A 19116-nucleotide genomic window follows, 5' to 3' on the forward strand; every position below is an offset into this window, starting at 1 on the left:
TGTATTTTCTTTTCTATAATCACTGGTGGATTCTTTGAATGAATAATGGCAAATAGAGCTCCCATCCATGGCATATATGTGCTATTACTCGTCAAAGAAATGTTACATGTGGGTGTTTTTTTATGCAAATTAATTTACCATGTTTGGTTTTACATCCTATCTGAAGGATGCATTGACAACTATGATTTAGTGGCTTTTTTTGGTCTAGAACCACCAGCGGATTAAAAAAAAAAGAATAATGTCACTAACAAAATACAACACCAATCCATAGCATATTTTGTATATTACAGCTTGCTAACTATCCAAGAGATGCTCCATGTATTATTTCATTTAATATTCAATTACTTTCTTTATTTTTTGTCAAAACCAGTTTGAATATTCTGTGACATGGTCATTTTTTTCTCGCTCCCCCCCCCCCCCCCCCCCTCTCTCTTGTCTATTATCTGCTACATTTTATATGTTCTGCTTGAAATGAATTTGCTGTGCTATCCTGTGCCCGCCTTATGGTCGTAATGTTGCAGAAATGCCGGTAACAGTCTGTGTGGTATCCTGGTTGACCACAATGTTTTCTAGATTGGAAAAAATAAGATAAAGTGTATAATAAGGAACATAGCTTTCAGGACCAGTTCGGTCCATTTTTAAAATGAATTCATCTCATGCTGGAAATTGAGAGCGAGACATTACGTATGCTGTACACTATTGAGTACAGCTTACATCTCTTATGACAGGGCTAGTTGCTAGAACCATCGTATCCAAAAATCGACAAAATTTCACTGATTTATCATGGAAGTGTGTTGTTAAACACCATCATGGGGCATCAGAGTGTAACATCATCACCTCGTCAAATAATTTTTTCACACGACTGATGCGACAGATAAAAAGTAAAACATATCAAAAGACCAAGGTCTTGATCTATGCAACGTCAGATTTATTGGACTAGATTTGATGTGACAGATTCAACTTTGTAGCTGTGTTAACTTTCAAAGTTTTAGGTACCAATTGTTTTTCCTATTAGTGGCAATGCATTAGCCTATTACTATTAGTAACCTACACCCATATGCATTACCGGTAGATGACGAAGCTGCCATTACAATGTTGCAAACATATCAGCTGAGGAAGTTTAGAAGGCACATTTCAGAATTATTCTTGCAGCTCTTTTTAAACATTTATTCAGCTTCAGCATCGTATTGTGCGATTCGTACCGTCCTCCCTAAATAAAAACCACCGTTTAGAGGCCATTTTTCCCCGCAAAGCGGGGGTTGGCCTTTTCGGGGACCGTGGTTGTTGTTGTTTTTTGGTCCCCTTTTTGAAGCAATGTTTTACAGCCGGATGCCCTTCCTGCCGCCAACCCTGTTTGTCGCCTTTTACGACAAACAGGGCATTACCAGTGAACTGGTACTCAATTAGCCGACCTCGGAAGGATGACAGGCTGAGTCAACCCCCCTGGCGTTAATTCAGCGATCGACCGGGATTCGAACCCAGGATCCTTGGATCCTAAGCTGGCACCCTAGCCGCTAGCCCAACACCAGGGACATCCCTAAATACTACAACAATATTCTAGATGGCAAAACTAAGCTTGTAAAAAGAGTGTGCAGACTGCTTTGGGGAACACAGTCGCGAATTCTATTGAGCATAGCCAACTAAGAAGAAACAGTTTTCTTTACGTATTGAAACATGCGGGGTCCATGATTAGGTCTAATTCTTATCTGTATCGGTAGTGTAGGTTTCTGTACAATCCAGCAAGGTTATCATGACTTGAGTTGTACCTGTGTACAGTGACTTGTGCTTGTGTGCAAATTGCTGATGTTGTGCCAAATTAGTCATAAATATAAAGCTTCGTTCAACTGGGATACATTTTATTTATCCAGGTCTCATATTGCTTCCACATTTGATGAGTATTTGACACATGTTATGTCCTTCCGGCAGGACATTTCATCCACAATTGCCGCTCCTCATCAGGACGGTGAACAGGCTTTGATGAGTAACAGAATAGAATAGAAAAGAATAGAATAGAATAGACTTGTGGACCGTGGGCGGTGTAATTGTCAACTGAATTTGATTGAATTTTTTACTTTCAATCAGGATTTAGTGTTCACACTGTTCTCGTGTTGATCTGATGATCATCGAGCATGAGTAGAGAAGATAACACAGGTTGACAACGCTGATACTGATAGTGATACGTGATAGACCTTGATGAGTGTTGCGTTGGTAACAAATCTTGCTGCCTTCTTTCTACTCAGCCACTGCTGGCCACTCTTTGTACTCAAAGCCGAGTCAGATCATACAGAAAGTATCCTGGCCTGACTCGAACCGAAGTTGAGCCTGGCTTGACTTGACAAGAGGAGGGTCGAGACTAGCTCCGACGGTCGGCGACCGACTATAGACCCCTAATTTATTTGTTTTAAAATACAAATTAGACCAAATAAACCATGACATTATACAACGAAATTGACTCTACCAAAATACACAATCTAAAACACTGTTTACGAAGGCCTACCGTGTGGAATGTCCACTTTCAACTTCACTTGATCCTGACCCATGGCGTGATTTAATGCGAGCACCATCCCGGTCGAATTCCAGACTTTCTGCATTCACAGCAATCGCACTTTCCGGGCTCCCATCCAACTCTTTCCACAGCTCGGCACATTCTTTGAATTTTTTAAAACTTTTCTCACTGAAAGAAAGAACCTTGCCATGCGTGTCTACTGTGTGCATGTAGCAAAATGCAGAAGATTTTCTTTCGGAATCTGCCTCAGACGACATGGAAGACACATACGGCATGTAGGTCGCCATGTTGTTTAGTATCGCGCAAATGTAACAAGAGGCATAATTGGTTAAGAGGAGATGGCGATTGTGGTTTCGCGTAAGACACACGCTGTGATTGGTCAATATTTTGGATAGGAAAAGCTAATTTTTTGTTCGTTTTTTCTCATTTTCTCTCTTTTGTGCAAGTTATATTCTTGACGAGTTTCACAAACTTACTGAAATATATTTATATACATCATGTTAGGATATTATGTAGTTGCAGCACGGTGGTCACAAAAGTGAAAGATTTTCGGGGTCAGCATGCAGTCTAAAGGCTCCTCGTCAGAAGCCAGTGCAGTCTCAAACCCACAACAACTGTTTTCGGTGCAACGGAAAGCACCCTCCGGAGACGTGTCGGTTCAAAGATGCCACCTGCCATTTCTGTTCGAAAACTGGCCATATTGCTCCAGCTTGCATCACTCGCAAATCGGGAAAAGGAAAAGCTGCTGACAAGATTCATCAGTTTATCGGTTCGGAGGAACCCGAGCTTGACCAGGTGAGCTCTGTTTCCGACAACTCAGAATCGTATGACCTGCTTCATATTGATTCTCACCATAGGTGGGACCCTCTTCTTGCCAATGTTGTCGTCAACAATCGACCATTGCAAATGGAGGTCGACACTGGTGCGGCCGTCTCGCTCATCAGCCATGCTGTTTTCACAAACCTGTGGAGTGATGCTGACCGACCCCATCTGAAACCTACTACCTATGGACTCTCCACCTATACAGGTGAGAAGATTGTTCCCTGCGGTACATGTGACGTCACGGTGGGCTACGATAACCGTGAGTTTCACCTACCCCTGATCGTCATTCCTGGAAAGGGCCCTTCCTTACTCGGCAGGAACTGGTTGAGCATAATTCGACTGAAGTGGGAAAGCATTCATCAACTCCGGGCAGCCAACGTTTCTCCTACCGCAGCATACACACTCAAAAATGTGCTGGATACGTACCCGGATGTCTTCAAGGATGAGCTTGGAACCTTGAAAGGACATACGGCTAAACTCAGGGTTGACCGGGATGCCAATCATATATTTTGCAGGGCTCGCCCAGTCCCTTTCGCCCTGCGTGAGCGGATTGACAAGGAACTGGATCATCTTGAAAATCTGGGGATCATCGAGCAAATCCAGTATGCCGAATGGGCGGCGCCCATCGTTCCGGTCATAAAATCGGACCAGTCCATCCGCATATGTGGAGATTATAAAATTACCGTGAACAGGTGTTCTTCATTGGATAAATATCCAATCCCGAGGATCGAAGACCTCTATGCTCGTCTCACGGGAGGCAAGACTTTTACGAAACTCGATCTCAAATCCGCCTATCTACAGCTCTGCTTGGATGAGAATTCGAAACAGTATCTTACCATCAACACGCATCGTGGGTTGTACAGGTACCACCGACTTAGTTTTGGAGTGAAATCTGCACCTGGAATTTATCAGCGTGTCATGGACAGTTTGTTTGCCGCCGAACGCAACGTCGTTTGTTACCAGGATGATATTCTGGTTACTGGTCGTACGGACACGGAACATCTACAGAACCTGGAGAGAGTTCTGAAGAAGATTTCGGACTCCGGCCTACGTTTGCGTCGAGACAAGTGCAAGTTTATGGTGCCATCAGTCACGTACCTGGGTCATACGATTGATGCCGAGGGTCTACACCCGACAGATGAGAAAGTCCGAGCTATCAAGGATGCTCCTGCTCCACGAGATGTGACCGAATTGAAGTCATACCTCGGTTTGCTTCAGTTCTGTGGTCGTTACATCCCGAATGTGACCGACGTTTTGGGCCCCCTTTATCGGCTTTTGAGGAAAGGAGTCTCCTGGAGCTGGGGGTTTACTGAACAATCAGCATTCCAGACCTCTAAGGATCTGCTCAAATCGTCCAATGTTCTCGTTCATTTTGATCCAGAGAAGGATCTTGTGCTGACATGCGATGCCTGTCGGTATGGAGTGGGGAGTGTATTATCACACGTGATGCCTGACGGTACGGAAAGACCGGTTGCATTTGCATCCAGAACGTTGTCCCCGGCAGAGAAAAACTATTCCCAACTTGACAAGGAAGGATTGGGAATCGTTTTTGGCGTCGGCAAATTTCGCCAGTACCTTCTTGGACATCATTTCACGATTCGCACTGATCACAAGCCGCTGATCAGTCTGTTTGGTCCAACTAAGGCGACATCTGACACACTACCGCCCAGGATCATCCGCTGGTCCCTGTTTCTCGCTGCTTATGACTACACCATATGTTATAAGCCCGGTTCGTCTATCACAAATGCAGATGCCATGAGTCGGTTACCCCTTCCAGAATCCGTTGATGATTCGCCTACACCAGGATCCATTATCGCACTGATGGATCATCTGGAAGATTGTGCTGTCGATTCCGGCCAGATCCGCACTCATACTCGACGAGCCCCGTTCTGTCCAGAACTGTCCAGGCTGTACAGCTTGGATGGCATTTGCTACCTGAGGGTGACCCAGATTTTGCGGCTTTTAAAGCACGTAAAAACGAACTCAGCGTGGAAAATGGTTGCCTACTCTGGGGATGCCGTGTCGTGATCCCGAAAAATCTGCGTTCCAGGGTCATGGATGAAATCCATGACTGTCACCCCGGGATTGTGAAGATGAAGTCACTCGCCAGAAACTATGTGTGGTGGTCGAATCTTGATGCTGATATCGAACATCATGTTCGACATTGTTACCCCTGCCAGAGCACCCGGAATACACCTGCGAAAGCGCCACTGCATCCCTGGGAATGGCCCAGCGAACCGTGGCATCGCCTACATCTTGATTATGCCGGGCCTATTAACGGCAGCATGATTCTAATAATTACGGACGCGCACACAAAATGGATTGATGCCTATGTGACGCGTGGTACTACGTCAGCCATTGTCATCGAAAGACTCAGACGCTGTTTCGCCACTCATGGTCTGCCCAGGATGATCGTGAGTGATAACGGTTCATGTTTTTCCAGTACCGAGTTTGCCAAGTTCACACGTCGGAACGGCATCAAACATAAGTTTGTCAGCCCACATCACCAGGCTTCAAATGGCTTGGCCGAACGATCCGTAGGAATCATCAAATCCGGATTGCAGAAACTTCAGGAGGGAACCCTGGAAACAAAGCTGTCTCGTCTCCTGTTCAAATACCGTATCACGCCACAATCAACAACTGGTGCAGCTCCGTCTGAGTTATTGATGAAACGACACTTGAGATCGACACTTGACAATCTCAAACCAGACATATCATCAAATGTTTATCAGAGCCAGCTTAATCAAAAGTTGGTGCACGATAAGACGTCCAACAGTCGATGTATCAACATTGGAGATCCAGTGTTTGCCCGAAATTTTGGTGCAGGTGCGACGTGGCTACCGGGGGACATCATCGAGAAGCCAGGTCCACTGTCCTGTGTGATTCGCTTGCAGGACGGCCGCGAAATTCGTCGACATCAGGACCGCATAACCTACCGTCACTGTGAGTCGATGGAGCCTGTAGCATCGTCACAGTCAGGACAACAGTTCGACCCGCCACTGCCGGAGATCGTCATGGCCGCTCCAGCCGGCTCGGATGCCCCGAAAACCTCTGCAAACGCTACACCCTTCGTGGAGACCAAAGGAATCACCTCGGACTCTGTATCCACTGGTACACCGCGACCCAAAGGAATCACCTCGGACTCTGTATCCACTGGTACACCACGACGCTCAATGCGTGAGAGAAAAGCACCCGACCGGTTGAATCTTTGAAGATGTTTTTTTTTCACGTTGACACATATTTTCACATGTTTTGGAAATGTTGCTTTTGAAATGTCAATTCTGGAAATCTAGCACTTATTGCTCGTGGTAATTCGTTGATGATGATTTTTCATTATTTTCATTCACGTTGATTATTCATTATTCTCATAACAGTTTGCACACATATTTTCACATGTTTTGGAAATGTTGCTTTTGAAATGTCAATTCTGGAAATCTAGCACGTATTGCTCGTGGTAATTTTGGACTTAAAGGGGAGGATGTCATGTATGCAGTGCAAATATTCACCGTTGTATCCCTACACCGGGACCGGGTTGGAGCCCTACGCCAGACCTCGGATGGTGCTGCTGTGAATCGGGCCTTGATCGGCAGAGTGAATAAACGCGTACGACAATTGATCGCAGTTTGTCGAGATACCTTACAACCTGTTAAGGCTGGAGTTCCTGAATGCTGTGTTCTGGGCCCCGTCTTATTTATAATCTTCATTAACGATCTCTCTGGCTCTCTGGAAAATCCCCTTTATCGATTTGCTGATAACTCCACCCTCTGCTGTGACATCCGTCATCCTTCAGACAGGCAGGCTGTAGCCTCTTCCCTCTCTTCAGGCCTTGATTGAAGCGTGAGATGGTCAACCACTTGGAATATGTCTTTCAATCCTGATAAATCTCACACTCACGCTCTCTTTCTGAAAGGACCCCTGGGCAAACCCTCTATTCTACTTCCTTAACAATCCTCTTGAAGAAGTTCAGTCACTCAAACTTTGGGGTCTCAACATCAGCTATGGTCTTTCCTGGAAATCCACATTTCAAATTTGGTCTCCAAACCAGCTGCTAACTTGGCATCCTCTGTCATGCAAAGTCCTTCCTTGGCACACCTGAACTCTAAACCACCTAAACCTTCATCCACAGATAGATGGCCAGCCATAGTACTGCCCTCCTCTCTGGGCTGGTGCCCCTGCCACACTCTGCTCAGCTTGACGTCGTGGAATCCAAGGGCTTCAACATTATTGGAATCTCACGTGATTACGCTTTTTTTTCTTCTTCTTTTTTCTTTTTTTTTTGTATACTGAATCGAGGCTCGTGAAAGAGCTAACATTTACTTCACAAACAAATCAACCAGACAAACAAAATATATAAAAAGAGGGAGCGGAAGACAAGATGGGGAGAGAAGGGGAAGCACACAAACACAACATTTGAGAGTAGGGAGATGTGTGGAAGGGAGAGGGCTTGGGGGGAGGAGGCGTGGGAAGGGGGAGGGGGGAGGGAGAAGTATAAAACACAAGGACACCAAGGACTTCCAGGACAGAAGTTGGTATTTCAAAAAAGTGGAATTGGGGTGAAATTAGCAGGGATAGAAAAGATCAAGGTTTTGGATGGGGGAAGATAAGAGATGGTGGTGAACAGCTGTTTTAAAGACCTGGAGGGTGGAGTGGGATTGAAGAGAGTGAGGGAGTTTGTTCCAGAGGCGGGAGAAAAGAGGAATGAAGGAGTGAAGGTGAGCAGAGAGTCTTGATTTTGGCAGTTTGACCATAAGAGGGTTGCAGGCAGATCTTGTGCGACCTGGAGGAATATTTGTCTGGACGCTGCCAGGACGCTGATCCTGGCCCATCACTTTCACATCACAGACAGGTTGGTTGTCTCCCTTTCTTCCACCACCTCCTTTCTGGTCGTGCACCCTCTGTTCTTTCCGTGCCCTCCTCCCCCAACCCCCATCCCCTTTCAACAAACTTCCACATTCCTTCAATATCATTTATTCCCTTCAGGACTTTTGAGACAACTGTTCACCACCATCTCGATCATCTCCAATCCAAAACTATGATCTTTTCTACCTTCACCAACTCCGCCCCAAGCCCTCCTCCTTACAAATTTCCAGTTTTCCCTATTAAGAGTTTCCTTCTGTATCCATGTTGTCTACATACCCAATACGTTCTTTCCTGCTACGTCCCTCCCCCCCCCCCCCCCCATATTCCTGCCCACACTCATTGTTTGTCCAAGTCACCCTCTATCTTGTCCTTCAACGCTGCTGTTGGTGATTCCCCCATACCTCCCTTCCCCCCCCCCCCCCTCATCCTGATCTGTTCAGTGTACGAGCTCTTCCACGAGCCTTGAGTTTTTTTTAATCCTCTCTCAGTTGGCTGTTATAAATGGAACAAAGCTGGCAGTCAAACACATGGAGAAGGATGGCGGTGTGGTGGTGAACGTCTCTTCCATTTTGGGTAAATATTCAATGTTTCTCCTGTGCTGAGCATACAAGGCAAACTTGGGAAGACCAAAAATTGACACAATAGTGAAAGAAATGTCAAAAAAGTCCTCTGTTTATTTGTACCTCATTGCACATTATTTTTCGCCTTTCTTTTACACATCCACAAACTACATGAATCATTAAATTAATTACGGATGTCCAAACTGAATCGGATGAATCATTGTCAGATGATGATCTAATTACTTTTTGTTTTTTTTTATTCAATCTTTTAATTGCAGGATTTAAAGCATTTTCTTTGTGTCCTGGTTATACGGCTGCCAAGCATGGTGTTGTGGGCTTCAGTCGTGCTCTTGCGGTGAGTCTTCAATTCTCTGAATAATTTTTATTACCTCCGCCACCTATTAAGATTGACGGGAGTTATTTTCACACCTGTTTACTGTTCATTTTGTCTTGTAATATTCTGATCTATTCATTGTACGAGTTCTTCCACGATCCTTGACTCTGCATGCTAAAAAAAAATCCTCTCTCAGTTGGTGTTATAAACAACAAAGCTGACTGTGAGCAGGATATCTCAAAATATCCTGGCTGTGAGTTGGAGATCTCAAAATATCCTGGCTGTGAGTTGGAGATCTCAAAATATCCTGGCTGTGAGCTGGGTATCTCAAAATATCCTGGCTGTGAGCTGGGTATCTCAAAATATCCTGGTTGTGAGCTGGGTATCTCAAAATATCCTGGCTGTAAGCTGGGTCTCTCAAAATATCCTGGCTGTGAGTTGGGTATCTCAAAATATCCTGGCTGTGAGCTGGGTATCTCAAAATATCCTGGTTGTGAGCTGGGTATCTCAAAATATCCTGGCTGTGAGTTGGAGATCTCAAAATATCCTGGCTGTGAGTTGGAGATCTCAAAATATCCTGGCTGTGAGTTGGAGATCTCAAAATATCCTGGCTGTGAGTTGGAGATCTCAAAATATCCTGGCTGTGAGTTGGAGATCTCAAAATATCCTGGCTCTGAGCTGGGTATCTCAAAATATCCTGGCTGTGAGCTGGGTATCTCAAAATATCCTGGTTGTGAGCTGGGTATCTCAAAATATCCTGGCTGTAAGCTGGGTATCTCAAAATATCCTGGCTGTGAGTTGGAGATCTCAAAATATCCTGGCTGTGAGGTGGGTATCTCAAAATATCCTGGCTGTGAGCTGGGTATCTCAAAATATCCTGGCTGTCAGCTGGGTATCTCAAAATATCCTGGCTGTGAGCTGGGTATCTCAAAATATCCTGGTTGTGAGCTGGGTATCTCAAAATATCCTGGCTGTAAGCTGGGTATCTCAAAATATCCTGGCTGTGAGCTGGAGATCTCAAAATATCCTGGCTGTGAGTTGGGTATCTCAAAATATCCTGGCTGTGAGCTGGGTATCTCAAAATATCCTGGCTGTGAGCTGGGTATCTCAAAATATCCTGGCTGTGAGCTGGAGATCTCAAAATATCCTGGCTGTGAGCTGGAGATCTCAAAATATCCTGGCTGTGAGTTGGGTATCTCAAAATATCCTGGCTGTGAGCTGGGTATCTCAAAATATCCTGGCTGTGAGCTGGGTATCTCAAAATATCCTGGCTGTGAGCTGGGTATCTCAAAATATCCTGGCTGTGAGCTGGGTATCTCAAAATATCCTGGCTGTAAGCTTGGTATCAAATATCCTGGCTGTGAGCTGGAGATCTCAAAATATCCTGGCTGTGAGTTGGAGATCTCAAAATATCCTGGCTGTGAGCTGGGTATCTCAAAAGATCCTGGCTGTGAGCTGGGTATCTCAAAATATCCTGGCTGTGAGCTGGGTATCTCAAAATATCCTGGCTTTGAGCTGGGTATCTCAAAATATCCTGGCTGTGAGCTGGGTATCTCAAAATATCCTGGCTGTAAGCTTGGTATCAAATATCCTGGCTGTGAGCTGGAGATCTCAAAATATCCTGGCTGTGAGTTGGAGATCTCAAAATATCCTGGCTGTGAGCTGGGTATCTCAAAAGATCCTGGCTGTGAGCTGGGTATCTCAAAATATCCTGGCTGTGAGCTGGGTATCTCAAAATATCCTGGCTTTGAGCTGGGTATCTCAAAATATCCTGGCTGTGAGCTGGGTATCTCAAAATATCCTCGCTGTGAGCTGGGTATCTCAAAATATCCTGGCTGTGATCTGGGTATCTCAAAATATCCTGGCTGTGAGCTGGGTATCTCAAAATATCCAGGCTGTGATCTGGGTATCTCAAAATATCCTGGCTGTGAGCTGGGTATCTCAAAATATCCTGGCTGTGAGCTGGGTATCTCAAAATATCCTGGCTGTGAGCTGGGTATCTCAAAATATCCTGGCTGTGAGCTGGGTATCTCAAAATATCCTGGCTGGGAGTTGGATATCTCAAAACATCCTGGATGTGAGTTGGGTATCTCAAAATATCCTGGCTGTGAGCTGGGTATCTCAAAATATCCTGGCTGTGAGCTGGGTATCTCAAAATATCCTGGCTGTGAGCTGGGTATCTCAAAATATCCTGGCTGGGAGTTGGATATCTCAAAACATCCTGGCTGTGAGTTGGGTATCTCAAAATGTCCTGGCTGTGAGTTGGAGATCTCATGAGTCAAAATATCCTGGCTGTGAGTTGAATATGTATGAATGATCGTTTTAAGGCCATTTTTCCCCGCGAGAGCTGGGGTTAGCCTTGCGGGCCCCATGACAATCATGGTTCCCTGTTTGAGGCAATGTTTTTATGGCCGGATGCCCTTCCTGACGCCAACCCTTGGTCACTCTCTTACGATGCGCAGGGATACGGTGTACTTATTCTAAATCGGGGTACACACCGTGATCATTCATCCCAGCAAGCTGGTACTCAATTTGCCGACCTCGGAAGGATGACAGGCTGAGTCAACCCCCCTAGCGTTAATTCAGCGATCGACCGGGATTCGAACCTAGGATCCTAGGATCTCAAGCCGGCACCCTAACCGCTAAGCCAACACCAGGTTGTGATATCTCAAATCTCAATATCTCAAAATATCCTGGCTGTAAGCTGGGTATCTCAAAATATCCTGGCTGTGAGCTGGAGATCTCAAAATATCCTGGCTGTGAGTTGGGTATCTCAAAATATCCTGGCTGTGAGCTGGGTATCTCAAAATATCCTGGCTGTGAGCTGGGTATCTCAAAATATCCTGGCTGTGAGCTGGGTATCTCAAAATATCCTGGCTGTGAGCTGGGTATCTCAAAATATCCAGGCTGTGATCTGGGTATCTCAAAATATCCTGGCTGTGAGCTGGGTATCTCAAAATATCCTGGCTGTGAGCTGGGTATCTCAAAATATCCTGGCTGTGAGCTGGGTATCTCAAAATATCCTGGCTGTGAGCTGGGTATCTCAAAATATCCTGGCTGGGAGTTGGATATCTCAAAACATCCTGGATGTGAGTTGGGTATCTCAAAATATCCTGGCTGTGAGCTGGGTATCTCAAAATATCCTGGCTGTGAGCTGGGTATCTCAAAATATCCTGGCTGTGAGCTGGGTATCTCAAAATATCCTGGCTGGGAGTTGGATATCTCAAAACATCCTGGCTGTGAGTTGGGTATCTCAAAATGTCCTGGCTGTGAGTTGGAGATCTCATGAGTCAAAATATCCTGGCTGTGAGTTGAATATGTATGAATGATCGTTTTAAGGCCATTTTTCCCCGCGAGAGCTGGGGTTAGCCTTGCGGGCCCCATGACAATCATGGTTCCCTGTTTGACGCAATGTTTTTATGGCCGGATGCCCTTCCTGACGCCAACCCTTGGTCACTCTCTTACGATGCGCAGGGATACGGTGTACTTATTCTAAATCGGGGTACACACCGTGATCATTCATCCCAGCAAGCTGGTACTCAATTTGCCGACCTCGGAAGGATGACAGGCTGAGTCAACCCCCCTGGCGTTAATTCAGCGATCGACCGGGATTCGAACCTAGGATCCTAGGATCTCAAGCCGGCACCCTAACCGCTAAGCCAACACCAGGTTGTGATATCTCAAATCTCAATATCTCAAAATATCCTGGCTGTAAGCTGGGTATCTCAAAATATCCTGGCTGTGAGCTGGAGATCTCAAAATATCCTGGCTGTGAGTTGGGTATCTCAAAATATCCTGGCTGTGAGCTGGGTATCTCAAAATATCCTGGCTGTGAGCTGGGTATCTCAAAATATCCTGGCTGTGAGCTGGAGATCTCAAAATATCCTGGCTGTGAGCTGGAGATCTCAAAATATCCTGGCTGTGAGTTGGGTATCTCAAAATATCCTGGCTGTGAGCTGGGTATCTCAAAATATCCTGGCTGTGAGCTGGGTATCTCAAAACATCCTGGCTGTGAGCTGGGTATCTCAAAATATCCTGGCTGTGAGTTGGAGATCTCAAAATATCCTAACTGTAAGCTGGAGATCTCAAAATATCCTGGCTGTGAGCTGGGTATCTCAAAATATCCTAACTGTGAGCTGGAGATCTCAAAATATCCTGGCTGTGACCTGGGTATCTCAAAATATCCTAACTGTGAGCTGGAGATCTCAAAATATCCTGGCTGTGAGCTGGAGATCTCAAAATATCCTGGCTGTGAGCTGGATATCTCAAAATATCCTGGCTGTGAGCTGGGTATCGCAAAATATCCTGGCTGTGAGCTGGATATCTCAAAATATCCTGGCTGTGAATTGGATATCTCAAAATATCCTGGCTGTGAACTGGATATCTCAAAATATCCTGGCTGTGAGCTGGGTATCTCAAGATATCCTGGCTGTGAGCTGGATATCTCAAAATATCCTGGCTGTGAGTTGGATATCTCAAAATATCCTGGCTGTGAACTGGATATCTCAAAATATCCTGGCTGTGAGCTGGGTATCTCAAAATATCCTGTCTGTGTGTTGGAGATCTCAAAATATCCTGGCTGTGAGCTGGGTATCTCAAAATATCCTGGCTGTGAGCTGGGTATCTCAAAATACCCTGGCTGTGAGCTGGTTTTTCTCAAAATATCCTGGCTGTGAGCTGGATATCTCAAAACATCCTGGCTGTGAGCTGGAGATCTCAAAATATCCTGGCTGTGAGTTGGAGATCTCAAAATATCATAACTGTAAGCTGGAGATCTCAAAATATCCTGGCTGTGAGCTGGGTATCTCAAAATATCCTAACTGTGAGCTGGAGATCTCAAAATATCCTGGCTGTGAGCTGGGTATCTCAAAATATCCTAACTGTGAGCTGGAGATCTCAAAATATCCTGGCTGTGAGTTGGATATCTCAAAATATCCTGGCTGTGAGCTGGGTATCTCAAAATATCCTGGCTGGGAGCTGGAGATCTCAAAATATCCTGGCTGGGAGCTGGATATCTCAAAATATCCTGGCTGTGAGCGGGGTATCTCAAAATATCCTGGCTGTGAGTTGGATATCTCAAAATATCCTAACTGTGAGCTGGAGATCTCAAAATATCAAGGCTGGGAGCTGGAGATCTCAAAATATCCTGGTTGGGAGCTGGATATCTCAAAATATCCTGGCTGTGAGCTGGACATCTCAGAATATCCTGGCTGTGAGCTGGGTATCTCAGAATATCCTAACTGTGAGCTGTATATCTCAAAATATCCTGGCTGTGAGCTGGGTATGTCAAAATATTCGAGCCATGAGCTGGGTATCTCAGAACATCCTGGCTGTGAGCTTTATATCTCAAAATATCCTGGCTGTGAGTTGGATATCTCAAAACATCCTGCCTGTGAGCTGGGTATCTCAAAATATCCTGGCTGTGAGATGGGTATCTCAAAACATCCTGGCTGTGAGCTGGGTATCTCAAAATATCCTGGCTGTGAGCTGGGTATCTCAAAATATCCTGGCTGTGAGCTGGAGATCTCAAAATATCCTGGCTGTGAGCTGGAGATCTCAAAATATCCTGACTGTGAGCTGGAGATCTCAAAATATCCTGGCTTGGAGCTGGGTATCTCAAAATATCCTGGCTGTGAGCTGGGTATCTTAAAATATCCTGGCTGTGAGTTGGATATCTCAAAATATCTGGGCTGTGAGCTGGGTATCTCAAAATATCCTGGCTGTGAGCTGGGTATCTCAAAATATCCTGGCTGTGAGTTGGGTATCTCAAAACATCCTGGCTGTGAGCTGGGTATCTCAAAATATCCTGGCTGTGAGTTGGATATCTCAAAATATCCTAACTGTGAGCTGGAGATCTCAAAATATCCTAACTGTGAGCTGGAGATCTCAAAATATCCTGGCTGTGAGCTGGAGATCTCAAAATATCCTAACTGTGAGCTGGAGATCTCAAAATATCCTAACTGTGAGCTGGAGATCTCAAAATATCCTGGCTGTGAGCTGGGTATCTCAAAATATCCTGGCTGTGAGCTGGGTATCTCAAAATATCCTGGCTGTGAGCTGGGTATCTCAAAATACCCTGGCTGTGAGTTGGGTATCTCAAAACATTCTGGCTGTGAGTTGGATATCTCAAAATATCCTGGTTGTGAGCTGGGTATCTCAAAATATCCTGGCTGTGAGCTGGGTATCTCAAAATATCCTGGTTGTGAGCTGGGTATCTCAAAATATCCTGGCTGTAAGCTGGGTATCTCAAAATATCCTGGCTGTGAGTTGGAGATCTCAAAATATCCTGGCTGTGAGGTGGGTATCTCAAAATATCCTGGCTGTGAGCTGGGTATCTCAAAATATCCTGGCTGTCAGCTGGGTATCTCAAAATATCCTGGCTGTGAGCTGGGTATCTCAAAATATCCTGGTTGTGAGCTGGGTATCTCAAAATATCCTGGCTGTAAGCTGGGTATCTCAAAATATCCTGGCTGTGAGCTGGAGATCTCAAAATATCCTGGCTGTGAGTTGGGTATCTCAAAATATCCTGGCTGTGAGCTGGGTATCTCAAAATATCCTGGCTGTGAGCTGGGTATCTCAAAATATCCTGGCTGTGAGCTGGAGATCTCAAAATATCCTGGCTGTGAGCTGGAGATCTCAAAATATCCTGGCTGTGAGTTGGGTATCTCAAAATATCCTGGCTGTGAGCTGGGTATCTCAAAATATCCTGGCTGTGAGCTGGGTATCTCAAAATATCCTGGCTGTGAGCTGGGTATCTCAAAATATCCTGGCTGTGAGCTGGGTATCTCAAAATATCCTGGCTGTAAGCTTGGTATCAAATATCCTGGCTGTGAGCTGGAGATCTCAAAATATCCTGGCTGTGAGTTGGAGATCTCAAAATATCCTGGCTGTGAGCTGGGTATCTCAAAAGATCCTGGCTGTGAGCTGGGTATCTCAAAATATCCTGGCTGTGAGCTGGGTATCTCAAAATATCCTGGCTTTGAGCTGGGTATCTCAAAATATCCTGGCTGTGAGCTGGGTATCTCAAAATATCCTCGCTGTGAGCTGGGTATCTCAAAATATTCTGGCTGTTAGCTGGGTATCTCAAAATATCCTGGCTGTGATCTGGGTATCTCAAAATATCCTGGCTGTGAGCTGGGTATCTCAAAATATCCAGGCTGTGATCTGGGTATCTCAAAATATCCTGGCTGTGAGCTGGGTATCTCAAAATATCCTGGCTGTGAGCTGGGTATCTCAAAATATCCTGGCTGTGAGCTGGGTATCTCAAAATATCCTGGCTGTGAGCTGGGTATCTCAAAATATCCTGGCTGGGAGTTGGATATCTCAAAACATCCTGGATGTGAGTTGGGTATCTCAAAATATCCTGGCTGTGAGCTGGGTATCTCAAAATATCCTGGCTGTGAGCTGGGTATCTCAAAATATCCTGGCTGTGAGCTGGGTATCTCAAAATATCCTGGCTGGGAGTTGGATATCTCAAAACATCCTGGCTGTGAGTTGGGTATCTCAAAATGTCCTGGCTGTGAGTTGGAGATCTCATGAGTCAAAATATCCTGGCTGTGAGTTGAATATGTATGAATGATCGTTTTAAGGCCATTTTTCCCCGCGAGAGCTGGGGTTAGCCTTGCGGGCCCCATGACAATCATGGTTCCCTGTTTGAGGCAATGTTTTTATGGCCGGATGCCCTTCCTGACGCCAACCCTTGGTCACTCTCTTACGATGCGCAGGGATACGGTGTACTTATTCTAAATCGGGGTACACACCGTGATCATTCATCCCAGCAAGCTGGTACTCAATTTGCCGACCTCGGAAGGATGACAGGCTGAGTCAACCCCCCTAGCGTTAATTCAGCGATCGACCGGGATTCGAACCTAGGATCCTAGGATCTCAAGCCGGCACCCTAACCGCTAAGCCAACACCAGGTTGTGATATCTCAAATCTCAATATCTCAAAATATCCTGGCTGTAAGCTGGGTATCTCAAAATATCCTGGCTGTGAGCTGGAGATCTCAAAATATCCTGGCTGTGAGTTGGGTATCTCAAAATATCCTGGCTGTGAGCTGGGTATCTCAAAATATCCTGGCTGTGAGCTGGGTATCTCAAAATATCCTGGCTGTGAGCTGGGTATCTCAAAATATCCTGGCTGTGAGCTGGGTATCTCAAAATATCCAGGCTGTGATCTGGGTATCTCAAAATATCCTGGCTGTGAGCTGGGTATCTCAAAATATCCTGGCTGTGAGCTGGGTATCTCAAAATATCCTGGCTGTGAGCTGGGTATCTCAAAATATCCTGGCTGTGAGCTGGGTATCTCAAAATATCCTGGCTGGGAGTTGGATATCTCAAAACATCCTGGATGTGAGTTGGGTATCTCAAAATATCCTGGCTGTGAGCTGGGTATCTCAAAATATCCTGGCTGTGAGCTGGGTATCTCAAAATATCCTGGCTGTGAGCTGGGTATCTCAAAATATCCTGGCTGGGAGTTGGATATCTCAAAACATCCTGGCTGTGAGTTGGGTATCTCAAAATGTCCTGGCTGTGAGTTGGAGATCTCATGAGTCAAAATATCCTGGCTGTGAGTTGAATATGTATGAATGATCGTTTTAAGGCCATTTTTCCCCGCGAGAGCTGGGGTTAGCCTTGCGGGCCCCATGACAATCATGGTTCCCTGTTTGACGCAATGTTTTTATGGCCGGATGCCCTTCCTGACGCCAACCCTTGGTCACTCTCTTACGATGCGCAGGGATACGGTGTACTTATTCTAAATCGGGGTACACACCGTGATCATTCATCCCAGCAAGCTGGTACTCAATTTGCCGACCTCGGAAGGATGACAGGCTGAGTCAACCCCCCTGGCGTTAATTCAGCGATCGACCGGGATTCGAACCTAGGATCCTAGGATCTCAAGCCGGCACCCTAACCGCTAAGCCAACACCAGGTTGTGATATCTCAAATCTCAATATCTCAAAATATCCTGGCTGTAAGCTGGGTATCTCAAAATATCCTGGCTGTGAGCTGGAGATCTCAAAATATCCTGGCTGTGAGTTGGGTATCTCAAAATATCCTGGCTGTGAGCTGGGTATCTCAAAATATCCTGGCTGTGAGCTGGGTATCTCAAAATATCCTGGCTGTGAGCTGGAGATCTCAAAATATCCTGGCTGTGAGCTGGAGATCTCAAAATATCCTGGCTGTGAGTTGGGTATCTCAAAATATCCTGGCTGTGAGCTGGGTATCTCAAAATATCCTGGCTGTGAGCTGGGTATCTCAAAACATCCTGGCTGTGAGCTGGGTATCTCAAAATATCCTGGCTGTGAGTTGGAGATCTCAAAATATCCTAACTGTAAGCTGGAGATCTCAAAATATCCTGGCTGTGAGCTGGGTATCTCAAAATATCCTAACTGTGAGCTGGAGATCTCAAAATATCCTGGCTGTGACCTGGGTATCTCAAAATATCCTAACTGTGAGCTGGAGATCTCAAAATATCCTGGCTGTGAGCTGGAGATCTCAAAATATCCTGGCTGTGAGCTGGATATCTCAAAATATCCTGGCTGTGAGCTGGGTATCGCAAAATATCCTGGCTGTGAGCTGGATATCTCAAAATATCCTGGCTGTGAATTGGATATCTCAAAATATCCTGGCTGTGAACTGGATATCTCAAAATATCCTGGCTGTGAGCTGGGTATCTCAAGATATCCTGGCTGTGAGCTGGATATCTCAAAATATCCTGGCTGTGAGTTGGATATCTCAAAATATCCTGGCTGTGAACTGGATATCTCAAAATATCCTGGCTGTGAGCTGGGTATCTCAAAATATCCTGTCTGTGTGTTGGAGATCTCAAAATATCCTGGCTGTGAGCTGGGTATCTCAAAATATCCTGGCTGTGAGCTGGGTATCTCAAAATACCCTGGCTGTGAGCTGGTTTTTCTCAAAATATCCTGGCTGTGAGCTGGATATCTCAAAACATCCTGGCTGTGAGCTGGAGATCTCAAAATATCCTGGCTGTGAGTTGGAGATCTCAAAATATCATAACTGTAAGCTGGA

General features: G+C 45.5%; 1 protein-coding gene across 2 annotated transcripts in view; it reads left to right on the forward strand.

The window, feature by feature from the left end:
* LOC137413198 (15-hydroxyprostaglandin dehydrogenase [NAD(+)]) overlaps positions 1-19116 on the forward strand; it is a 519074-nt gene that overhangs the window by 20164 nt on the left and 479794 nt on the right. For both annotated transcript variants that reach the window (XR_013621825.1, XM_078769975.1), the window contains exons 4-5: positions 8677-8761; positions 9027-9103. Coding sequence is in view for 1 of the 2 variants with exons in the window: in XM_078769975.1 (XP_078626101.1) it covers positions 8677-8761; positions 9027-9103 (162 nt within the window). In the remaining variant the exon portion in view is untranslated. The remainder of the gene's footprint in view (positions 1-8676; positions 8762-9026; positions 9104-19116) is intronic.

Source organism: Myxine glutinosa, chromosome 1, assembly GCF_964187855.1.
Source record: "Myxine glutinosa chromosome 1, kmMyxGlut1.1, whole genome shotgun sequence".
NCBI classification, from domain to species: domain Eukaryota; kingdom Metazoa; phylum Chordata; class Myxini; order Myxiniformes; family Myxinidae; genus Myxine; species Myxine glutinosa.